Source organism: Uloborus diversus, chromosome 1, assembly GCF_026930045.1.
Source record: "Uloborus diversus isolate 005 chromosome 1, Udiv.v.3.1, whole genome shotgun sequence".
Taxonomy (NCBI): Eukaryota; Metazoa; Arthropoda; class Arachnida; order Araneae; family Uloboridae; genus Uloborus; species Uloborus diversus.
This window is the reverse complement of record NC_072731.1, coordinates 86129115-86149333: the sequence shown is the minus strand read 5'-3', so window position 1 is coordinate 86149333 and position 20219 is coordinate 86129115. Positions and strand designations below refer to the sequence as shown.

General features: G+C 34.3%; 1 protein-coding gene across 1 annotated transcript in view; it reads right to left on the bottom strand.

Moving 5' to 3' along the window:
- LOC129229147 (phospholipid scramblase 2-like) overlaps positions 1–20219 on the bottom strand; it is a 62092-nt gene that overhangs the window by 13381 nt on the left and 28492 nt on the right. The window contains exons 5-6 of the mRNA XM_054863462.1: positions 14073–14212; positions 2981–3145 (exon numbers count right to left, since the gene is read on the bottom strand). Coding sequence (XP_054719437.1) covers positions 2981–3145; positions 14073–14212 — 305 coding nt within the window. The remainder of the gene's footprint in view (positions 1–2980; positions 3146–14072; positions 14213–20219) is intronic.

Sequence of the window (20219 nt, the reverse complement as noted above, 5' to 3'; positions counted from 1 at the left end):
CAACTTTGAACTATTAAAAAACGAAAAACTATCATTGGTCATGTTTGAAAGAGGAGGAGGCTCAGTGATCTCATTTGGAAGCATTTAAAAACTGAAGTATACTCTCCCCAATTTTAAATTGCATGTAGTTACTAGAGGAAATCCGGCAACTCTCCTTCAGAATTTTTTGACATTGAAATTTTAAAAACATAATCTTATAATGTGTTTAAAAACATTAAAAGGAAAAAGGACAGGCTTCTCGAGTGTTTCTCCCAAGATTATTTAGGAGGGCACTGTGCCCTTCCGCTTTTAAGCTAACTTTTGAGCCTTAACTTGATCAACCCTCCTTGCCGCTTAAAAGTATAACAAAACTTCACAAAAACTACATTTTTTTTCAAAAGGTAAAGATTCATATAAGACTGTCCTTGAAACGTCACTCTCTCGTTTCAATAACTTATCCTTTAAAACTAGACATCAAAAAGCTTTTCAACATTTTATAAATAATTACTATCGAAAACACTTGCACTTTGTATGTACCTAGAAAACCAAAAAGTAAAGGAAGCACCTTTTCTGTTTTACAAAACTTCTTTTAAAGAGTACCCTTTTATCTGAAAGCGCACTGCCCCTTTTTTGGTCTGGGGGAAACACTAGTTTCCTCTGGGCATTATTTTTCTTCTGAAACTGAAATCAATTCGCAACTCCAGAGCTCAAATAAGCTACCTTGTGGTGATTAATAATACTAAAGAAAAAGGTAAAACATTTCATTCGATGTGTTTTCTTTGTGGTAAATTACAGGCTTCAAACAGTTTATGGTGTAATGTAATTTCAGAAGAATAGAAAAGAAAGCTTCCCACAAACACGATGGAAAATCATTGTCATTCACTAAGCGTCAAAGCAAGTTATAAGTTTGTTTTACCTTTTTCATCTGCCATTACACTGTGGCTGCAGTGCCCCCTATAGTTTGTTGGAGTTGTGAATTAGTGCTCATGAAAATTTCAAAAAGTGAAATTGTAAGCTATCTTTAGTGACTTTGAGGGAATGGCGAAGGTTTGAAGACTTTGTATGGCAATTTTTTGATATTTAAATCTGAAAAACACAATTGAGGGCTTTGATGCAAGAACCAAGAACCAGGTTAAGTCCACATTATTTACTAGAAAGCAGAGGTCTGATTTTACATTTGTGTCCCGTTGTTGCACATCGGAATTTCTATACTATCGGCCACACACAAAAATGAGTACAAAAAAAAAAAAGTTTAGACTAAACTGGTTCTTGCATCAAAGTCCTCAATAGTAGACTTAAGACTAGTATTGTTGGTAACTTTAGGACTACAAAGGGACCTCAGACCTGAAATACCTTACACACCCCATTAAGTATAAGTCTGACCCTGATTACAACTAATGTAGCTCAAAAAAAAAAAAAAAAAAGAAGAAACCTTGCCCTTCCCAGCCCTCCGCAACTCAGTCCTAAATCCGCCTGTATTCAGGAGCTCTCTCTTCTAAGTTGAAACTTTGTCCTGTATTAGATTCAGTTTATCGTAGTCCAGACTTGCTTTCCCATATGCAATTCGGAGATGAAAATACTCATATAGCGATAATTTACAATAGATCAATGAAATATCTTGCCAACTGACAGCATTTAGTTGAATCTGTCACTACCAGTGAATACCAGGGGCATGCACAGAAATTTTAGGACACCTCACAAATGACTTTTATAGGCCCCCCTCTATCTTGTTTACCCCTATACGTCCCTACATATATTTCATCCCTCATTTAAAAAATCTCGGACCCCCTTCAGACTTGGAACTGGGCCAACAGGTGTCCCTTCTCTCCCCCCCCCCCCCCGTGCATGCCACTGCTAGTGATAACGTACCAACAACACAAAGCATGACCCACACATTTATAGCAGGGCCGGGGCTGCTTTGTCTAATGGTGCAGGCCCCTTCAATTTTTGTTAATAGACATATAAATATAAGTTTTTAATGCTCTTTTTTCGTCCCAGGCCCTTTTTCAGGCTTTGTCGGACCCCAATTTCTCCGGCCCCCTCCCTTTTCCTCAATGCAGGAGCCATGGCCCCTGGAGATCTAAAAACTGGAGAGAAAGTTGATAAGAGAGGACAGCATTTGCATGTGTGAACTTCGGCTATATATACTTTGGTCCCTGCTTAGGGTGGGAAAAAAATTAACCTGTTTCCAAATGCTTTTTTCACATAGAGTAAACAAAATTACACGATTTGTTTTTTAATGACACTTTAAAAAATTTTAGGTGGGAATTTAAATGCATTAAGTTTAATAAACTTGCTTAAAGTGGCTCACTCGTCGGTTGGCTCAGTCGGGGATCCCTGACTACGTGACCAGGCCAGTCCGCCCCTTTTGAATTTTGATTTTAGGAAATGGCATTACATGGCTCTTTCTACCCGAAATAATTAACTGATTTGTTTGATTCAAGTCTCATTCGAAAGCCCGCGAAAAATACCCCGGAAATTGATCACCAGGGGGGGGGGGTAGAGAATATATAAGCAATTTTAAGCCTAATGGAACATCCATATCAAATCGGAAATTTATCCAAATGAGCTCAGTTTGAATTAGCGTGAAGAAATATCTGTTGTCTTTTTTTTCTCATCTGTGAACAAATAAAATATTGATTTTGCTTTGAGGTAAAGTTTTACCCTTTTATTTATTTATTTTTACTGCCAACAGGAAATAATCAAGGATTTTAGTTGTTTTTACAGAGAGTTGCTTTTAATTTATTCCTGACTTTTAGATTTGCCGTTAATGAAATTTAAGAATCATTATTTTGACGGCAAATTTTACAGAATTTTTCTTTCTATTATTAAAGCGTAATTGTTGAACATGCATCTCTTGACATAATTTTTATTTTTGAGGCAGACCGTGCAAAGCTGGGCAACGCAGCTAGTAAATCAATAAAGTACTCAGCTAAATGAAACTTTTGCATTCTTATTTAAGAGATAAAAATGTTTCAACCAGTTGTAAAACATTACATACCTTAAATTCAACATCACCACATATTGAAAATGTACATATAGGTCCCTCAATGCGTAAAACGGTATCTCCAGCTGCATTTTCAACCCTAAACTTAGGGGTAAGGATACTCCACTCTTGCACAACTGTCCCAATGACTGTTCCAGGAGGCGACATTACTTCCATTCTCTAAACATAAAAAATAACAAACATTTTCTTATTTTGTTGTGTAGTAAACATTTTTAAACAATTAGAGAAACTTCAAATCCAGCAAAGGCTGTCGATGAAGTTGACAGTACTAGAAACAAGAGATGCAACAACAACGTGTGACATTAAAACATTGATGGTATCAACACATTGGCAAAAACATAAATGTTTTGATACATCACTGTTTTCAACATATATATGTTACTGTTAAAGTATGAAATCCCTTATTTTACAGAAGACCTAGTTATCTCATGGAATAACTGATTGTGTCCGTTAAAGTGTAAAACTCTCTTGTATTTCATGGTTTAACCAGTTATTTCACAGAATAACAATCTGCAGCCTGTTAAAGTAAAATAATTTATATCATATATCTTGCACGACATATACATTTACCTTCCACTTCTGTGTTACCCCCAAAATGTTCATGTAAAACCCAGTTTGTCAATAAAAAATGTAGTTCTTGTTGTAACGTAGCAAATGATTTTATGATATGTTTCCATAAATACTATTTATGTGCTGCATAAATTAGATAAATTGCTTCTTCTTCATTTTAATTGTCTATCATCAGTTTATTTATAGAATACCTATAGTTATTTCATTTAGGATAAATTGTTTATTTTACACTTTAACTGTCTCTCATTAGTTAATTTATAGAATACTTAGTTATTTCATAGAATAACTAGTTAAAGTGTCAAATTAATAACATATTACACACTTTAACAGACATGATCAGTTACTTCATGGAATAACTAGGTATTCTATAAAATAACTACATTATATACTTTAATGGTAACATATATATTATATATTTGGCATTGTGAAGTTTTATAAATGTTTTGATGGGAACAGTGAATTCATACCTTAGATTTATTACTTAACCCCCTTGCGGTTGGCAAGTCCCAGAATTACATGTTAAATGGACGAGATATCTCGTCAAGAACTGTAAGGTGGTTAAAAATTAAGATTTTGAGTTCTTGAAGCAAAAACAATGGCAATAATAATAATAATAATAATGAAATATTAAAAATTCTTTATTTTTTAATCAAATAAAACAAAAGAAATAAGTAACTGATCTATACTTAAATTGCAAAACATTGGAAGATCAATTTGAACTAATTTATAGGAATAATTCAATAGCACTTTTAATTTATTATCACAAGAACCAAATGATTAATGCAAACTAATCTAAGTTGATTATACTTTTCAAACTCGATAATAGACGAGAAAAAATTAATCATTAGAATAAATATCGAATAACTATACATCCAGTGGAATTAAAAAGAAGATTGTACAAATTATATTTAAAACAAAATGTATGAAAATATTATGAAATACTGATAGCAATTTGAAATATTTATTATTAACAATATTGTGCTTATTTAAAGTAAAACTATAATTTAACTATTTAAATAAAAAAAATTTGGGGAAAACTATTACAATGTTCAATGTTCTATTCTATTTAACTTTGTGCTGGAAAAACAAAATTTTCTTTTCTCCAATGGAAGTGTACTTCTTCAGACAATGAGCTACAGAAAACTCTTTTCAATGTGATGGATGTCGAGAAAACTTATAAGAATGTAGTTTTTACCAAAAATGCATTTTCATAAACATTTCTAGCACAATTTTTTCATCTTTTCTTCAAATATAAAACATCGACATTGGAAAAACATCTAATGCAAAACGTTCACCCTAATACATTGATGATCAAAACATCAACATCAATGTAAGAATGAAGCTTACCTCCAGCATCCTGAAGAAAACCAACTTACTAATTCATAAGTCAATCTGACAAAAATAAGTCTATCTGACAAAATGAATCAGATCATCTCAACATCTGAAGCACTTATACCCAGATTATATGGTTTACCGAAAATCCCCTGTCCCTGCGGATCAGCCTACATTGGAACAACAAAAAGAAGCGTTAATACAAGAATAAAAGAACACCAAAGAACTTGCTGACTAGGCCACACTGAGAAATCAGCAGCCATTGGAACACACTTTTAGTGATGGCACTAATGACATTAAATTCAAAGAAACCAAAATACTTTCAAGGACTTCCTACTATTACGCCAGATTAAACAGAGAAGCGATCGAAATTTTCAAACATCCCAACAATTTTAGGAAAAGGGAAGAAAGAATTAAGATCAACAAACTGTGGTGTGCTGCACTTAGACGGAGTATCCCGAGAGATACCTTTAGCCAACCAGAAACAGTGACGGATTCATCCCCAACCAGAATGAAGACAGCACTAGTTTCAACCAACCAGAAACAATGATGACAGTTCATCAGTCAATTCTGGCCCAAAACGAAGGGAGTGCTAGCTCTTCTTACATAAATATGGACAACACTTAGATATCTGCATCAGTTGCTAAGAAGTCGCTTCCCTGGAAGCTTCAACCCCGTTAACACTGACGATGGATGCCGCAGATACAGTCGAAACGTTTGGGGTAACAACACTCAAACCACTGCACAACAGCCCGGAATCTTACATCAATGTCGCACTCATACTAGAAGGGGCTATCTTTGACCCAGTCGGCAAAATCACATTTTGGCCCACATTGTGAATAAATAAAAAAAAGAAAAGAAAAATGTATATTGCTTCTATACTATAAGCAAAACTACATTAGCCCTATTCTTACCATACTTCAAAGCTTAAATATTTATGATAGGTTAGAAACACATGCAATGATAAGAACAAAAATTGGAAAAAAGAAAAGAAAAAACAATACTTGGCACTCAAAATACCTTAATCCTTAATTTTTCAATCTGTATTTAAATTACATAAATGGTAATAGGGTCAATCCATGTGAAATCACACAGGTCATGTTGCTCATTATTTTTGATTTAAAATTTTTTTTGCCTGTTAATTAACTATTATATTGAGAGTCTGAAACGGTGGTTTAAATTTTTTTAAACCTTCAGAATTTTTTTTGACAGTCACTTTTTGGTAGCTGCGGAGTCGACTTTTCAGGAAAATAGTACTTTACTAAAACTCTTAGAACTTTTTTATGTATGAATGTATCAAAATTATTTAAAAACCATTAGATTGAGCAGAAAGCGACCTAAAATTCTATAGTAGTTATTCTTCTGATAAGTTTTAACAAATTTGTGTAACATTGCCTTAAAAATACGATTTTCCGTGCGAAACTTCACAATTTCAGCCTAAAAATATTAGTAGAAGGAAATAGGACTCACTCTTACTTTTTCCCCTTGAATAGATATCTTATAAAAATATTCTCAGAAGCAGTATGAAATGTCTGAAGCAAGTACATTTTTTTATATAATTAGTCAAACTTACCATGTTAGAGAAAAGATGCTAAATTTAAGATTCAATATCCGAAAAGGGACAGAACGAAAATCTATAAAAATTTAACTGCACACCCTTCATATACGGTAGTAGTAAATTATGTGGCAAAAATTTTATATTTGATCCCTTAATAGTTTTAAAAATATGGAGCCTCAAAGTTGCTGAAAAATCACATTTGTTTTCATGCCAAAAAATCATCATAATGCAAAATGTATTCCACTCATTATATAAGTTGCTGTTTTGTAATATAAACTATCCTTTTACAATTAATGTATGATATTTAAATTCACTTATTTACAAATTTTACTCTACATTAATATCAATAAAATTTTTCTTTTAAATTTTTCATAGCCTCATTGTGGCTAACTTTTTTCAACAAGCTGCAATTTCCACAGGATTAATTATACAAAACATGAGACAGTCCGGGATTTCCCACACTCAGTGATACTGTCAGTGTTTAGTTAGTATTAAATTCATTGTCATCACTACTATTATTTTTTGTGTTTTCTTCAGTTATTTGAACAAATAATTTTGTTTCACTTTTGGGACAGAGTGATTTATCTGAAGTTAAATCAACAGGCAGATTGGTAGGTAGTGTTTACTCTAGAAAAAAAAAAGGGCAGGGTGCTGGTCTTTGAAAGGTGCACTATTTGTTATAAAAAGGGCACTTTTTCAGTGCAGTGTCCCCCTAGCCAAGACCAATGATGCACCCCTCAAAAAGTACTGAGTCCCCCCTTCTCCAAAAAAATGAAGAGGTGAAATAACATCTTGAAACACTTTGCAAAAAATTAAACAGTGAGTCTGCACTATGAGCCCCCCCTCCCCCCCCCCCGATCGCCGCAATCACTCTGACTTCAGTATTAAATATCCTTATTTCATACGGAAAATGTATTTGTTTTTAGAAAAGGATTAGCCCCCCTCCCCCAAACAAATGTTTTCCACATTCCATAGGAACATTTAAATAATGCTGAAACTTGGCTTTGTGTGTTTTTCAACACTTTTCAAGCCTTAAATTTGACTACCTGTCCTATAAGTTATAGGCATTTCAAAACCCTATGAATTTCAATTTAAGAAGAACAGTATTTAATTACTGATCTCCCCTTCCAACCTAAAAACTGCCTAGCAATGTGCATTGTGCCATTACATATTTTAGTAGACATCAAAACAATGATGAATGTTAATTCTCCTTTTTAAATATATTACATTTCAAACAGAATAATTAAATTAAAATACTGTGAGTAGTGTTTCAAAAATACAGTCGTAGCAAGGTGCAAAACAAAAATAAGCAGCTCTGACCAATCCAAAATTTTTATCTCAGACAATTTTTGTGAAAATTATGTCAATAAGTTTTTAAAATAATCTGTTATACGAATTATATATTCAAAGATAATAAAAATATTTAGCACAAAGGAACGAAAAAAATGATTATTTTGCTGCAGAAAATTTCCTTAGAAAAACGATATGTTTCCATTTCAAGCGCTTTTTTTTTTGAACTGGGGAAGGGGGTTAAAAATCCAAGGGGCAAAAAAATACCCTTGCATTTTAGCTCTGTATGCTTTGTACTATTTTCTACTTGGGAAACAATCAGAAAGTTAACTTTTCAGAAACATATATGAAAAGAATGCTACACAATCACTAGCAATGCGCATAAAATTGCTAAGCCTAACTGTTGGGCTAAATGCCTTTATTTTGTTTCTTGAAGGATTTCACCAATATTGTTTAAAAAAAAAAAAATTGTAACTTACCTTTTGCCATTCCGGGAAAAACCTTGCACGGGAAATCCCATCCACCTGCCACCGACACTCAAATGTCCGAGTTTGAATCGGAAGTGTTCGGAAAAATATGTGGCACGCTATGATTGGTTGCCGTCATTCGGCAGATGTCGGTAAACTTCCGACAAAGCACATGTCGATCACATGAGATAACCATGTTGAGGTGTTGGGTGCTGAATGTCGAATTAAATAAGAATTGTGCAACCTGCAAGCTGCGTTTTTCTTGGGTTGAGTTGTTCTTGCAATATGCAAATAAGGTAACGTCACATTGTTACGAGCACGGTCGGATCTGGCCATAAATACGCAGACCGGCCATAGCTCGATCTCACTGCTCTCTCACTTGTCTCCTCGTTTTGTGTTGTTTGTGTTTGTAAATGTGTTCGTCCATGTCCTCATAAGTTTTTGCTACTGGCCTCTCAGGTGAGGTCTGATCTTTTCTGAATGAGTTCGTTATTGATGTCTTCAGTTTTGGAAGCGCGTGCTGTTATGACGTCCATAAAAGTGAAAAGTTATAGTCCAATTTAAGTGGGTCGTTTGGTCTCCAAAGCAAAGAAAAAGGATCGTGTCCATCTTCGATATTTTTCCCGGATATGGTGAATTTGGCTCCTAAGGTGTGAACTGACCAGCGTGCAATTCTGGGGAGATTGCGATGCCGTCCTTCTACCTGTGGGGAATTCACTGTGGAACATCAACAGGACTTTTTGACACCTGCATGGACTTATTGTAAGATCTTTTTGATTTAACGTAATTTAATTTTCTTCGGAGGACCAAACTATTGTAATGTAACCATTTTATAATACATGTTAAATAAATGTTTTTCAGTGTAAAGAATGATTCATGTTTTATTTTCTTTGGGCAGACCACTCCCTCAAATTTCAGTTGGAAATGAGTTGCCTAATTTTCAGCTTAGCTGTAGGCTATTAACTCCATAACATCTAAAATTATATCCAACACTAACCTCCACGTGCAAACGAAAAACGGACACACAGGGCTGAAATGCTAGGAAAATGTCCTATTCCCTCTCTCATTGTTGATTCTCAGAAGATCAAGGATGGGGATGAATGAAACAATGATCCCTTCCTTCCCAAAGAACCTTACCCCTTCCCACCCCCTGTCAAAAACCCACCTTCAGTAGAAGGAAGAACATGCCTTTGTTTCCTACTGATAAGCCTGTTAGAATTCCTAGAATCTCATCCGCTTCCCCTCTTTGCCATGGTGTTTGCTTCCCCTTTTATTTATGGGGCCGTTTTCAGGTTGAAATTCTGGGAATAATGATAAGAAATGGGCGTTTTTGCGCACGATCGCTGGACAAGTAAAATTGCCCCGATATTGTGCGAGTACAAACGATGCTTGAGGAATCTTTTTAAAAACACAGGGTGCAATTTCCTTTTTTCTTAAGTGGCAGGGCGCATTTTGCGATCTAAAAAAAGGGCAGGGCGCATTCTGCTGATGTGGAAAAGGGCAGGGCGCTGCGCCCTTCAAAAACGGGTTAGCGGGAACACTATTGGTAGGCTTAGACAAGGGTTGCCAAAACATCTATTTCATTGGAAGTTTAAGCAACTTCTGATCCTCTTCTGACAATTTCTTAGCCACTTTTTGGTAATCTTTTATGTGACATTGCTCACAATGGGAACACCCACATAACAAATCATATTGGACAATCAGAATGTAAAACATGACTAAACTGAAATTCACACATAAATGAATCTTTTACAAAAAATATCTAATGAGTTTTCTTAGTAAAAAGCAAAATATGCGTACAAGAAGCAAGTAAAAACATGCTAATGCACTCAATCATTACTAGTAAGATGTGCATCATTTAATGCTACAGTTTATAACATGATATAATCATTCACTGACAAATTAAAAATAAACAAAATCGGATTGTGATAAATGTATAATCAGAGTCTGGAGACATAACTTTTGTAGCACTCTCTTGTTGTTTATTAGTTATGTTCTCAAAATGTTTATTCGTTATTCCTTCATAAATTGTAACTGTCATTGTTGCACATTCGCTTTTATGAGTTTAAGAACACATTTTTCGTTCTGCCCTGTTTTGATAGCAATGAGTTAGAAATCTATCATGTTTTAACTTGCTCATTCCATATATTATTTTGCTTCCTATTAAGAGAGCTCAGTTCGCGTAGTCTACCTTCTTTACTAAAAATTAAGGCTTTATGCGTACATTAATGAGAATTATATGGAAATGAGAAGTATGCATTTGTACCCTGCTCATTAAACTTAAACAATATAGAACATAAATACAGGGCCGTTGAGGTAAATCCGGAAAATGGGACACAAGTATTAAAACTCTTATAACGCAAACAAAAAGGATTTATTTTGTACACAACTTTGCAATATAATAGAAAATATGTTATAAAAAGAAATTATTCTATATAGCCGCCATTAGCTGCCACCACTCGCTCAAGACGTGACCGGAACCGATCGCATGCATATTTCACCTCCTTCCTGTCCACGTTGGGCACCACCTCAGTAATGGTGGCTCTCAGCGCATCCTTGGTGTTATGAAATTTTGCGTTAACATTTTCCTCAACTGCACCCCAAAAGTAGTAATCGAGAGGATCGCAGTCCGGGCTGGAGGGTGGCCACAAGTCGGGTGTCCAGTAGTAGGACACATTACTGTGAAGCCACGCTTGGGTTTTTCTCAACTTGTGGGCTGGCGCCGAGTCCTGCTGGAAGACATAATCTCTTCCGGCGGCCACAATGTCTATCCAGGGATTGACTACCGTTTCCAATACGTGAATGTATCCATCGGCGTTGATTCTGAGACCTTCTTCAAAGAAATGAGGTGGCATAACATCCCCTTCGCTGCTGATAACCCCAAGGACCATGACCGCTGCTGGAAATTTGGTGTGCATGACGGTGGCCACTTCTGAAACATCCACTCAACTGACCTGAAGATAACACCTGAAGATAACCACTCAATAATCTCCTTTGGTGATTTACCGGCATGAAGGGACTCAAGGATCGCTGCTCTTCTGTCTTGTTCCCGGCTCATGTTGTTGCTTGTTGTAACGTGTCTATATGCATGCGCCTCGTGACGATATGAACTACACATTAGATAACCTATTTGCAAATATGCACTCAACAACTGCTAGAAGGCAGTTAATAAACAAATTCCGGATTTACCTCAACGACCCTGTATGTGTTTCATTCTTCTAAAAAATTCATATTTACAAGTTTTGACATACTTTATGCACTGTCTTACTATCAGAACACAGGAATTGTTTGAAAATTTGTTCTCATGTACGTAGTAGTTGGTACTTGTAAAATATGAGATATTGGAATTATTTGTTTTTGTGAGGGGAAAGTAAATTTAAATATGATACGTTATGTGCAAAAAGGTTAATTTATACTAGAAAACAGCATCTGATATTATGATTAGAATCAATTTTGCATTATATGATGATTTCCTGGCGTGTCAACAAATGTGATTTTTCAGACAACTTCGAGGCTCCATATTTCTAAAACTATTGAGGGATCAAATATAAAATTTTTGCCACATATTTACTACTATATAAAAGTTATACAGTTATATTTTCATAGATTTTCGTTCAGTCCCTTTTCGGATATTGAATCTTAAATTTAGCATTTTTTCTCCAAGATGGTAAGTTTGACTAACTATACAAAAAAATTGACTTGCTTCACACGTTTCATACTGCTTCTGAGAATAGTGCTACAAGATATCTAGTCAAGGGGAAAAAAGTAAGAGTGAGTCCTACTTCCTTCTACTAATATTTTTATGCTAAAAATGTAAAATTTTACACAGAAAATCTTATTTTTAAGCCAATGTTACCCAAGTTTGTTAAAATTTACCAGAAAAATAACTAATATAGAAATTTAGTCATTTTCTGCTCTATCTAAAGGTTTTTAAATAATTTTTATGCATTCATAAATAAAAAAGTTCTAAGAGTTTTAGTAAAGTGCTATTTTCATGAAAAGTTGACTACGCAGGTATTAAAAAGTGGTTGCCAAAAAAATTCTGAAGGTTTAAAAATTTTTAAACCACTGTTTCAGACTCCAAATATAACATTTAAATAATGGGCAAAAAATTTTAAAAATCAAAAGTAGTGAGCAACATTTTTTCTTTTCCTGTATTTCACATGGATTGACCCAATACAGTTTGCAATAAGACCATTCCACTGAAGGGTAATGAACAAAATTTTGGTGCTTAAGGAATCGCAAACATATATGTGATTTTTTTTTTAAAAAATTAGTTCATTACATTTTAAATTTATTTATTTTCTTCTATATCTAATGTATAGAAGAAAGTATTGGTTTTGTGCAAATTTTCGAATTTTGAAGGATTCAAACATTTTGAGGTGTTTATTTAGACCACTTTGGAAAATGTCTGTCCGTATATGTGTGAGTGACTGTTTTTTTTTTGTGGCCACTCTGCAGCAAAAACTACTGCATGAAATCAAATGAAATTTTTGTACGAATATGTGCCCCTATGTAAACTTGTGCCCATTAGTTTTTGGTGCGAATTCCCCCAACGGGGGTAGAGCAATGGAACGTTTCTTGAGTTATACGTGCTTACTATTCCCCAGGAAGTAACTGGCGGAATAAAACAAAATCTGGTCCATATGTTGCCATTAACAGGTGCGGGTGCTGATTCAATTTAGTGTCAATAGAACAAACGGGGGCTAAGCCATCAAACGTTTTTTGTCCTAACTTGTGACTGCAATATCTGTCTGTCTGTATGACTGTCTGTCTGCCCCCCCCCTCCCCCAAAATAACTTTTGAGTGAATGGTCCGATTCGAACATTTAATTTTTTTTTTTTTTGTTTGATAAATCTCGGCAAAGACACATCATTCCTACATTTCAATTTTTGATTTGAACAATTTTTAGTTCAATTTTTAACACTTCGAAAAAACTTAACATTAGAGCCTACGGGGAAATTCAAGGCAAATATAAATTCCGAACGTAGAAGCGAATTTGCTTCAAACAAACTTCGTAGAAAAAAACTTCTGAAGAACATGTATAGAAAATTCCTTTTTGCTTTGAACAATTTTCGGTTCAATTTTGAACAGTTCAAATCCTCAACTAAGGGGAAACTAAAAATTAATATAGATCCTGAACTCAAAGGCGGATTTACTCATATTATGGATTTACTTTTTATTTACTTTATTAGTTAGAAGCCAAATTTTTACATCACCAAGTTGATTTTGGTTCTGTATCATGGAAAAAGAAAGGTACATTTAAAATAAAATGACATGCATTTAACAAGTTAAATTGAAAACTCTTTAATTAAAATTATTGATTGTTTTCAGCTAATACCGATAATACCAGTATTTTACCTCAGCAAATACCGGTATTTTGAAATTGCAAAATCGCTCGAAATACTGGTATTCAGTACACCGGTATTGCTATTCTTCACAAAGTAGCCTAAGCTGCATTTTAAAACTTTGATTTTGAAATATTTCTTTACGGTGGCCATCGATCCTTTAACGTCAAGAAAGAAACACTAAAAGAAAAACTGTTTTGAAAAAATTTGGGAGCAAACCAAACCCACACTTTCCCTTCCCTTTACTAAAAATTACCTAAAATTGCGATTTTTTATGTAAATTTAGTAATTTTCTCCAAGTGTAGACCTCCCCCCCTCCCACATTCTTTTTTTTCTTCTGTAAGTATGTAGAAATTAATTACCTCTTTTTTTCTTTAATTAAATTTCTAGTTTTAATTTAAACACCCTTGACAGTTTAATGTATTAGCTATTTCACAACAAATTGAGAAACCGCTCCGGGCGGCAAACACTGTAGCTATGCCACTGACTGGATGTAATGAAAACAAACTATTTGCACTTACTTGAAGGCAACATGGGCAAAGACAAGAGTTACATCTGAATTCACGATACAAATGAATGACTTCATTTCCAGCGTTGTCTTTGATTTTCATATCAAAAGGACGTAGAGTTCCTAAACAATTTCTTGTACAGCAATCAGTGTCTGAAATTTACAGAAAAAAATGTCACACATGTATGATAGACTTGAAATTCAGATGCTCTTAATCATCCTTTGCATAGCCTGATTCCTAGTTCAACTATCTGTATTATATCAAAGAAAAAAAAGCATGTTTTCCCTTCTGCTCAAAAAGATACAGAACAACTTTGCAAATATGGACATATGAGGAATACAGTTCATCCTGCTTTTTGATTTTGTGGCATTATATATATATATATATATATATATATATATATTAGGGTGGTCCTTATTTATATGGGAAATTTTTTTTTCGGAATTCAACAAGTGACGTCCCCTAGTTTTGTGACACTATAATAAAAAGTAATCGGTGCAAAATTTGAACTCGATCGGTCAATAATAACACATGTCCCTAGGACGTTGAACTTTAACACTTTTGATAATTTTCTCACAAATCTTTGAGTTTTTACTTCAGACCTCGTACATCGTTTCTCCTAGGTTTGCAAAATATTTTTACAGCAAGGTAGCACTAAAATTAATCTTTTTAATTACTTCATATCGTCTAAAGATTTTACATTGAATAAGAATGAAATATTGCTTTAGAAACTTTACCTTAATCGTACGCTTTTCTCAACGTATCTCAATCGTGTGCGTTTTTTCCCCGATAGTTTTGGAGTGTCTGTAAAATACTAAATTGCTTTTGTGACTCATATTTGATAAATTGATTGTGAAATTCTTCGATTAATTGTGCTCCTTTTTCAGTTGTATCATTCACAACTTTCAGCATTTTAACGATATCTCTTCCCTTTAAATAGTATCTTCCTTCATTTTGCCATGAATCAGGATCAAATAGAAAAACATCTTTTGGTGTTTGTAACTTATGAAACAGTTTTATTGACTTATAATTGATTCTATAAAGAGGAAGATCTTTACTAAGAAAGTATTCCAAATCAAATACTGTTATTTGAAATTTTTTATAGTCATCAGACACGTCTTCCTATTCAGCAAGCATTTTTTTGAAGTAGTCTTTTCCTATCTTCAAAGTTAATTCCTTCATCCAATACGGACAAAGCTACTAGTTCATCCCCTAAGTACCACAAGTGATTTATGAATTTTTCAATCACTGCTTCTGTTGCATGTTTGTCATAATTTTGTACCCTGCAGGTTTTTTAGACACTAGACTTTACATTAATTTAAAAGGCCTAGAATGGGTTGCTGCGAAAAACTATATCTTCATACAACATTTAACTGTAAAACAGCATTTACGGGCAATCTCTTCATGTAGTGTCAATTTAAATTGCTTCCTAAATATATAAATTTTCAAACAAGAAATTCCTTTTGCCACCCCTCTGGGTCAGGGATAAACTCCAGGTTGCCGAAATCATATCCCTGTAGGAGGGAGGACTTCACCAAGAAATATTATTACACGTTAGGAGAATTCTCTGTAATATTTCTTAATTCCGCTTTCTATGAACAATAATATGTCATCAAATTCTTCTTTTAGAATTTAAGTGGTATGTGTAATTTTGAATTTTGAAGCGCTTAAATAATGGAATATCGAGTCTAGAACTATGAAAGGCAAGAACTTCTTTAAAGACACTCTGCAGTACGATTTCAAGTGCATGATGATAGCAATACAAATGCAATATATCACCGTTCAGCTTTTGCTCTAAAAAAATACATGCACAATTTATACGGCCGGTATTGTAAGTCACTGTGTAAAACACTACAGCTTGAACAGTTAGTAATCTAGAGCAATCATCTAAGATATCACACATATACAACTGAAGAAATATCTCAGAAATTCTGAGTAGCTGTTCAACTTTGGGACCTGAAGCTATCATGGTAAGCCCATCGGCGTTTTTTTTTTTCAGTTACATCTGGTTGTCGCTTTGTATCCCAGGGAATAACTAAAAAATCTAAATTTAAGTTCATGAAATCTGATTTTACCGCTCGAAGATTTTCTCTTGCTCTCTTAAGGGATGTACGATTGATCATAAGGTTATTTGGATTTAAATTTACTGCATCTACATAGGCTGTTAATAAATGAGCAGCATCTTTGTCTCTAATATGGCATTTGTCTAACATTTATGAAATGCGAGCAGATCTCAATAGTTGTCAAGCTGTTATGCGTTGTGGTAGACCAGATATAGAAAAAAGATTCAACAGGTTAGGATCGATACCCATTTCGGTTTCTAAATCTTGTGAATTGTAAGAGGAATTTGATGATAATAAAGGACCATGTACTGAAATAGAAGACAGTTTAAAGTATAGATTTTTACATTATTCCGATCTGGAATTTTTTTAAATTTATATTTTAGATGTGGAAAATAGAGTTTATTTTTATGGTACGGTAATTGAGGGTTTTTCAAAATTTAAATTATAAGAATATGCATAAACATTTAAGTATATAACAAAAGAACAGCGAATTAAAATATAATTGTCATTGCTTATATTTATAGCATGGACACCTAGTAACCCTATTTGCCACACGTACTACATACACAGAAAATTTTCTAAATCAACACCCCCAAAGTCTGGAGCAATTTTTTGCTGTCAAAAATCATTCATTAATGGCCTAGGCCATTCATTAATGACCTTTAGAGTCCCTTGAACCATCTTGGTGGAAAGAAATGTTCCCCTGCCGCTTGGTTTGAAACGAGCTCGAATAGCGGCATGCCTGTCCCAAGACCATTGGTGTACATGTACCCTATGTAATATGTAAAATTTTACAGAATGAAAGTGAGAGAATGGTTGGTCTGTAAGTAGCAACATTTATTGAGGTTCAAAATTACTTTAAATATGAAACCTAGGAATATTTTTACATAAAAATGAGAAAATCCGTGATTTTTTCTTTAAAACTTAAAATAGGGGGCCCTAGGGGCACGTGTTAATGTTCATGGATTGACTTAAAATTTTGTATGGATCATTTATTTGCATAATGGAACAAATTGAGGGGGCGTCGCGTAAAATATCTGCAACTTCAAAAATAAGGACCACCCTAATATATATATATATATATATATATACTAGACGTTGTTCTGTTCAAACTTTGTAAATTGAAAAGTTAAAAAATTTCAATAAACTACCAGGTGTTTGAACCGTTTTTTTGAAAAAAAATAAGTAAAATGAAAATGATTTAAGCTGCTTGGTGTCAGAATGCATATATTTATTACAACTTGATTTATCTAATGCCCATTGAGCTGTTGTTTTAGTAACTATTTTTTCCCCTGTACTTGATGGTCTGTTCCTTCAGCCATACTCAAACGACAAAAAGCGTCCTCAAATATTAAGTGCAAAAAACTAACTACCCATCTAGAACAAGCGGGAAATCCTGCTGCAACATCCCCCATATGAAAAGGAATTAAAAAATCGAAAGGATATCGTTTAAAAAAATTATAAAGGTAAAAACAGTTCTCTGAATAAGGGGTGAAAATCACTCATCCCTCCCCCTCCCGTTGTAAAATAAACATTCTTCAACTAAAATGACTAAAAACCCTTAAATAAACAAAAAATACAATAAATTACATTAACAGTAGCTTTAAAATGTAAACAAATGATCATGCAACTCTATTATTTGTAGCCAAAGTCGCCAAGCCACCACGTTACTGTAATCCAGCTGATCAGTCAGCGAAGCCAACTCCGACCGAATAGCAGTCCGATCATTTGAATGAAAACTTTTAAAACTTCATATATTGCCTAATTTGTTCTTTCCACCAAAGTAAAGATCTTCCGGGGATATTTCGGTAATTGGGAATATGGCGATCTTTTTTCATTTGCGGCAATTTTTTGCTCCAGCGCCTGCGCAAGAGGTATTTTTCATGGAAAGCTAAACAAAGAGAACGGAAACATCTATTTACATAGGGCTACTATAAATCAGCAGGGTTACCAAAATAAAGTTATTAACTCCAAAAATGAGACTACTGCGACAGATTCCCAATTATCGAAATATCCTCGATCTTCCACTGCACTGACCTTTTGTGTACAGAACTACCCCGTTGTAATCTATCTGGACAAAAATAAAATTTGTTTCGTCTTTTATTTCCATCATCTTTTCCTTTAATAATGTACTAATTAGTTTGATAATCCTTAAAGTATTTTTGACATTGGTGTCAAAACTCAGATGGATTTGAGCCGAGAAACAAATGTTGCTAGGTACGGTACTTTCTGATCATTTGGTTAGGAAAACCTGAAGCACCGATCCGGTCATATGGTTCAACTAAGACGACAGAATACACGTTTTGCGTGAACCTTCCAGGTCTTTTCTGAAAAATATATCTCGGGACCTCAAATTGTTGCTTTCAAGAAATGTAGGCTTTACTCTCTCTCTATGTTTTATTGACATATCACAGTAGGAAATTTCATCACAAAAAGCAGAGCTGGCTTTCTTACTGTCCTTTGGCAATGGGTTAAATATTTATTTCAATTCTCGCTCAACAATAGTTTAAAATAAATATTAATCATTTGGGAGACATAACCATCCAATATTCAAATTAATTAATTCACAAAAACGTTTCCGATTCGATCCATCGCGCTTCGAAACCATGCTTGCCACAACTTAATTACACACAAAAAATTTTATAAAATTCGGTTCAGCCGTTTTAAAGCCTTATGGTGACAAACGCACAGAAGATTTTTATACATTAAGATTGAAAGTGTACTAAATAGGAAAAAATTAGAGTACCATAAACCAGAAGCCCAAAGATGCGCAAAGCAGCCAAACAAATAAGCCAGGTAAATATAAACATCAATAGAACAATAAGCAGACAAGGTTCAGGGTTGGCAAGTTTCTGCCGAGGCAGTTAAAACCACTGGTAGAAACCGGTTAAAACCGGCATGGCAAAAACCACTTTCTGCCACTTTGAGGCAGAAACTGGCAAAAACTCACAAAATGAAAAATTAATTCTTGATATACAACAGAAAATGCATGGAAAAAGTAATTAATTGTTAACCAAAATACTGTAATTTTATTACAAAATTATCACAATTCAAAATCAAATGTTACATTGTTAGGACCCAGCAATTGCTTCTTAGAAAAGGTGGTTTCAAATATCTAAACAGGTTCTCAATTTACCACGAGCAAATGAGAAATTTTAGTATATTCTTAAACCAGAAGAGCTAGTAGACAATGCATCAAGGAGCAAGCAATGTTCGTGAAACGTTCATCTATTGTATAACTGGTCCACCATGTAGTAACTGAGGTTGTGGTAAAACTTTGACTGGAAAAATAAGTTTTGAGAAATGGGACCAATTTGTTTTGCAAAGCTGTAACATTAGGTACAAAATTTAGGCAAGTAAAATTCTTGCACTTTCTTCTTGAAGCACATGACATGATAATTTCAATCACAAACAATTTAGAGGAAGTATATGAGTGCAGTGGCGCCGACTCCATGGGGCTTGAGGGGGCCCCAGCTCTCTCAAAAATATTTTTGAGGGGGCAGAGCCCCCCCAATAAATCAAGAAAATTATAAGTTACATTATGCTTTCTAAACTCATAAATTTATCTTTTGTTTTCCTTGTTTGAAGATAGTTTACTTTGTAAAATATATTCAGTAATGAGTTAAAACAAATAATTATTACGGTTGTGTAAGCAGGTTAACTGAAAACGAGTGGTGTGAATGATGATAGTGTTACAGTGCTGCGAGTACTGTAAAAGTTTGTCCCAGTGCGCGAACTTACGGGTCAAGTCTGTTGCCGGTGGGTAGCGCTGCGGCACACTCACCTAAGTGTTGCTGATCTGGAAAATATATATGAGAGTTTGATTTGTATATTAAAATGGGAGGCGTGATAGTTTTGAATACTTTTGGGAATCGTGTTTAAAAGAAAACCTTCACAAAATGATGATTCTTCCCTTCCTCGGAATCGACGTGTACCAAAGAAGTATGAAAACAATGAAGGCAGCTCACCGCGCACACTTTCAAAATCCCAAAGGAAAACATTTGACTCGCGCTACTTATGCGAAATAACACGATTTTTTCTCCAGTATTCAGATCTAACGCGAATTCCTCACCGCAACACGAAAATTCTCGGAAGG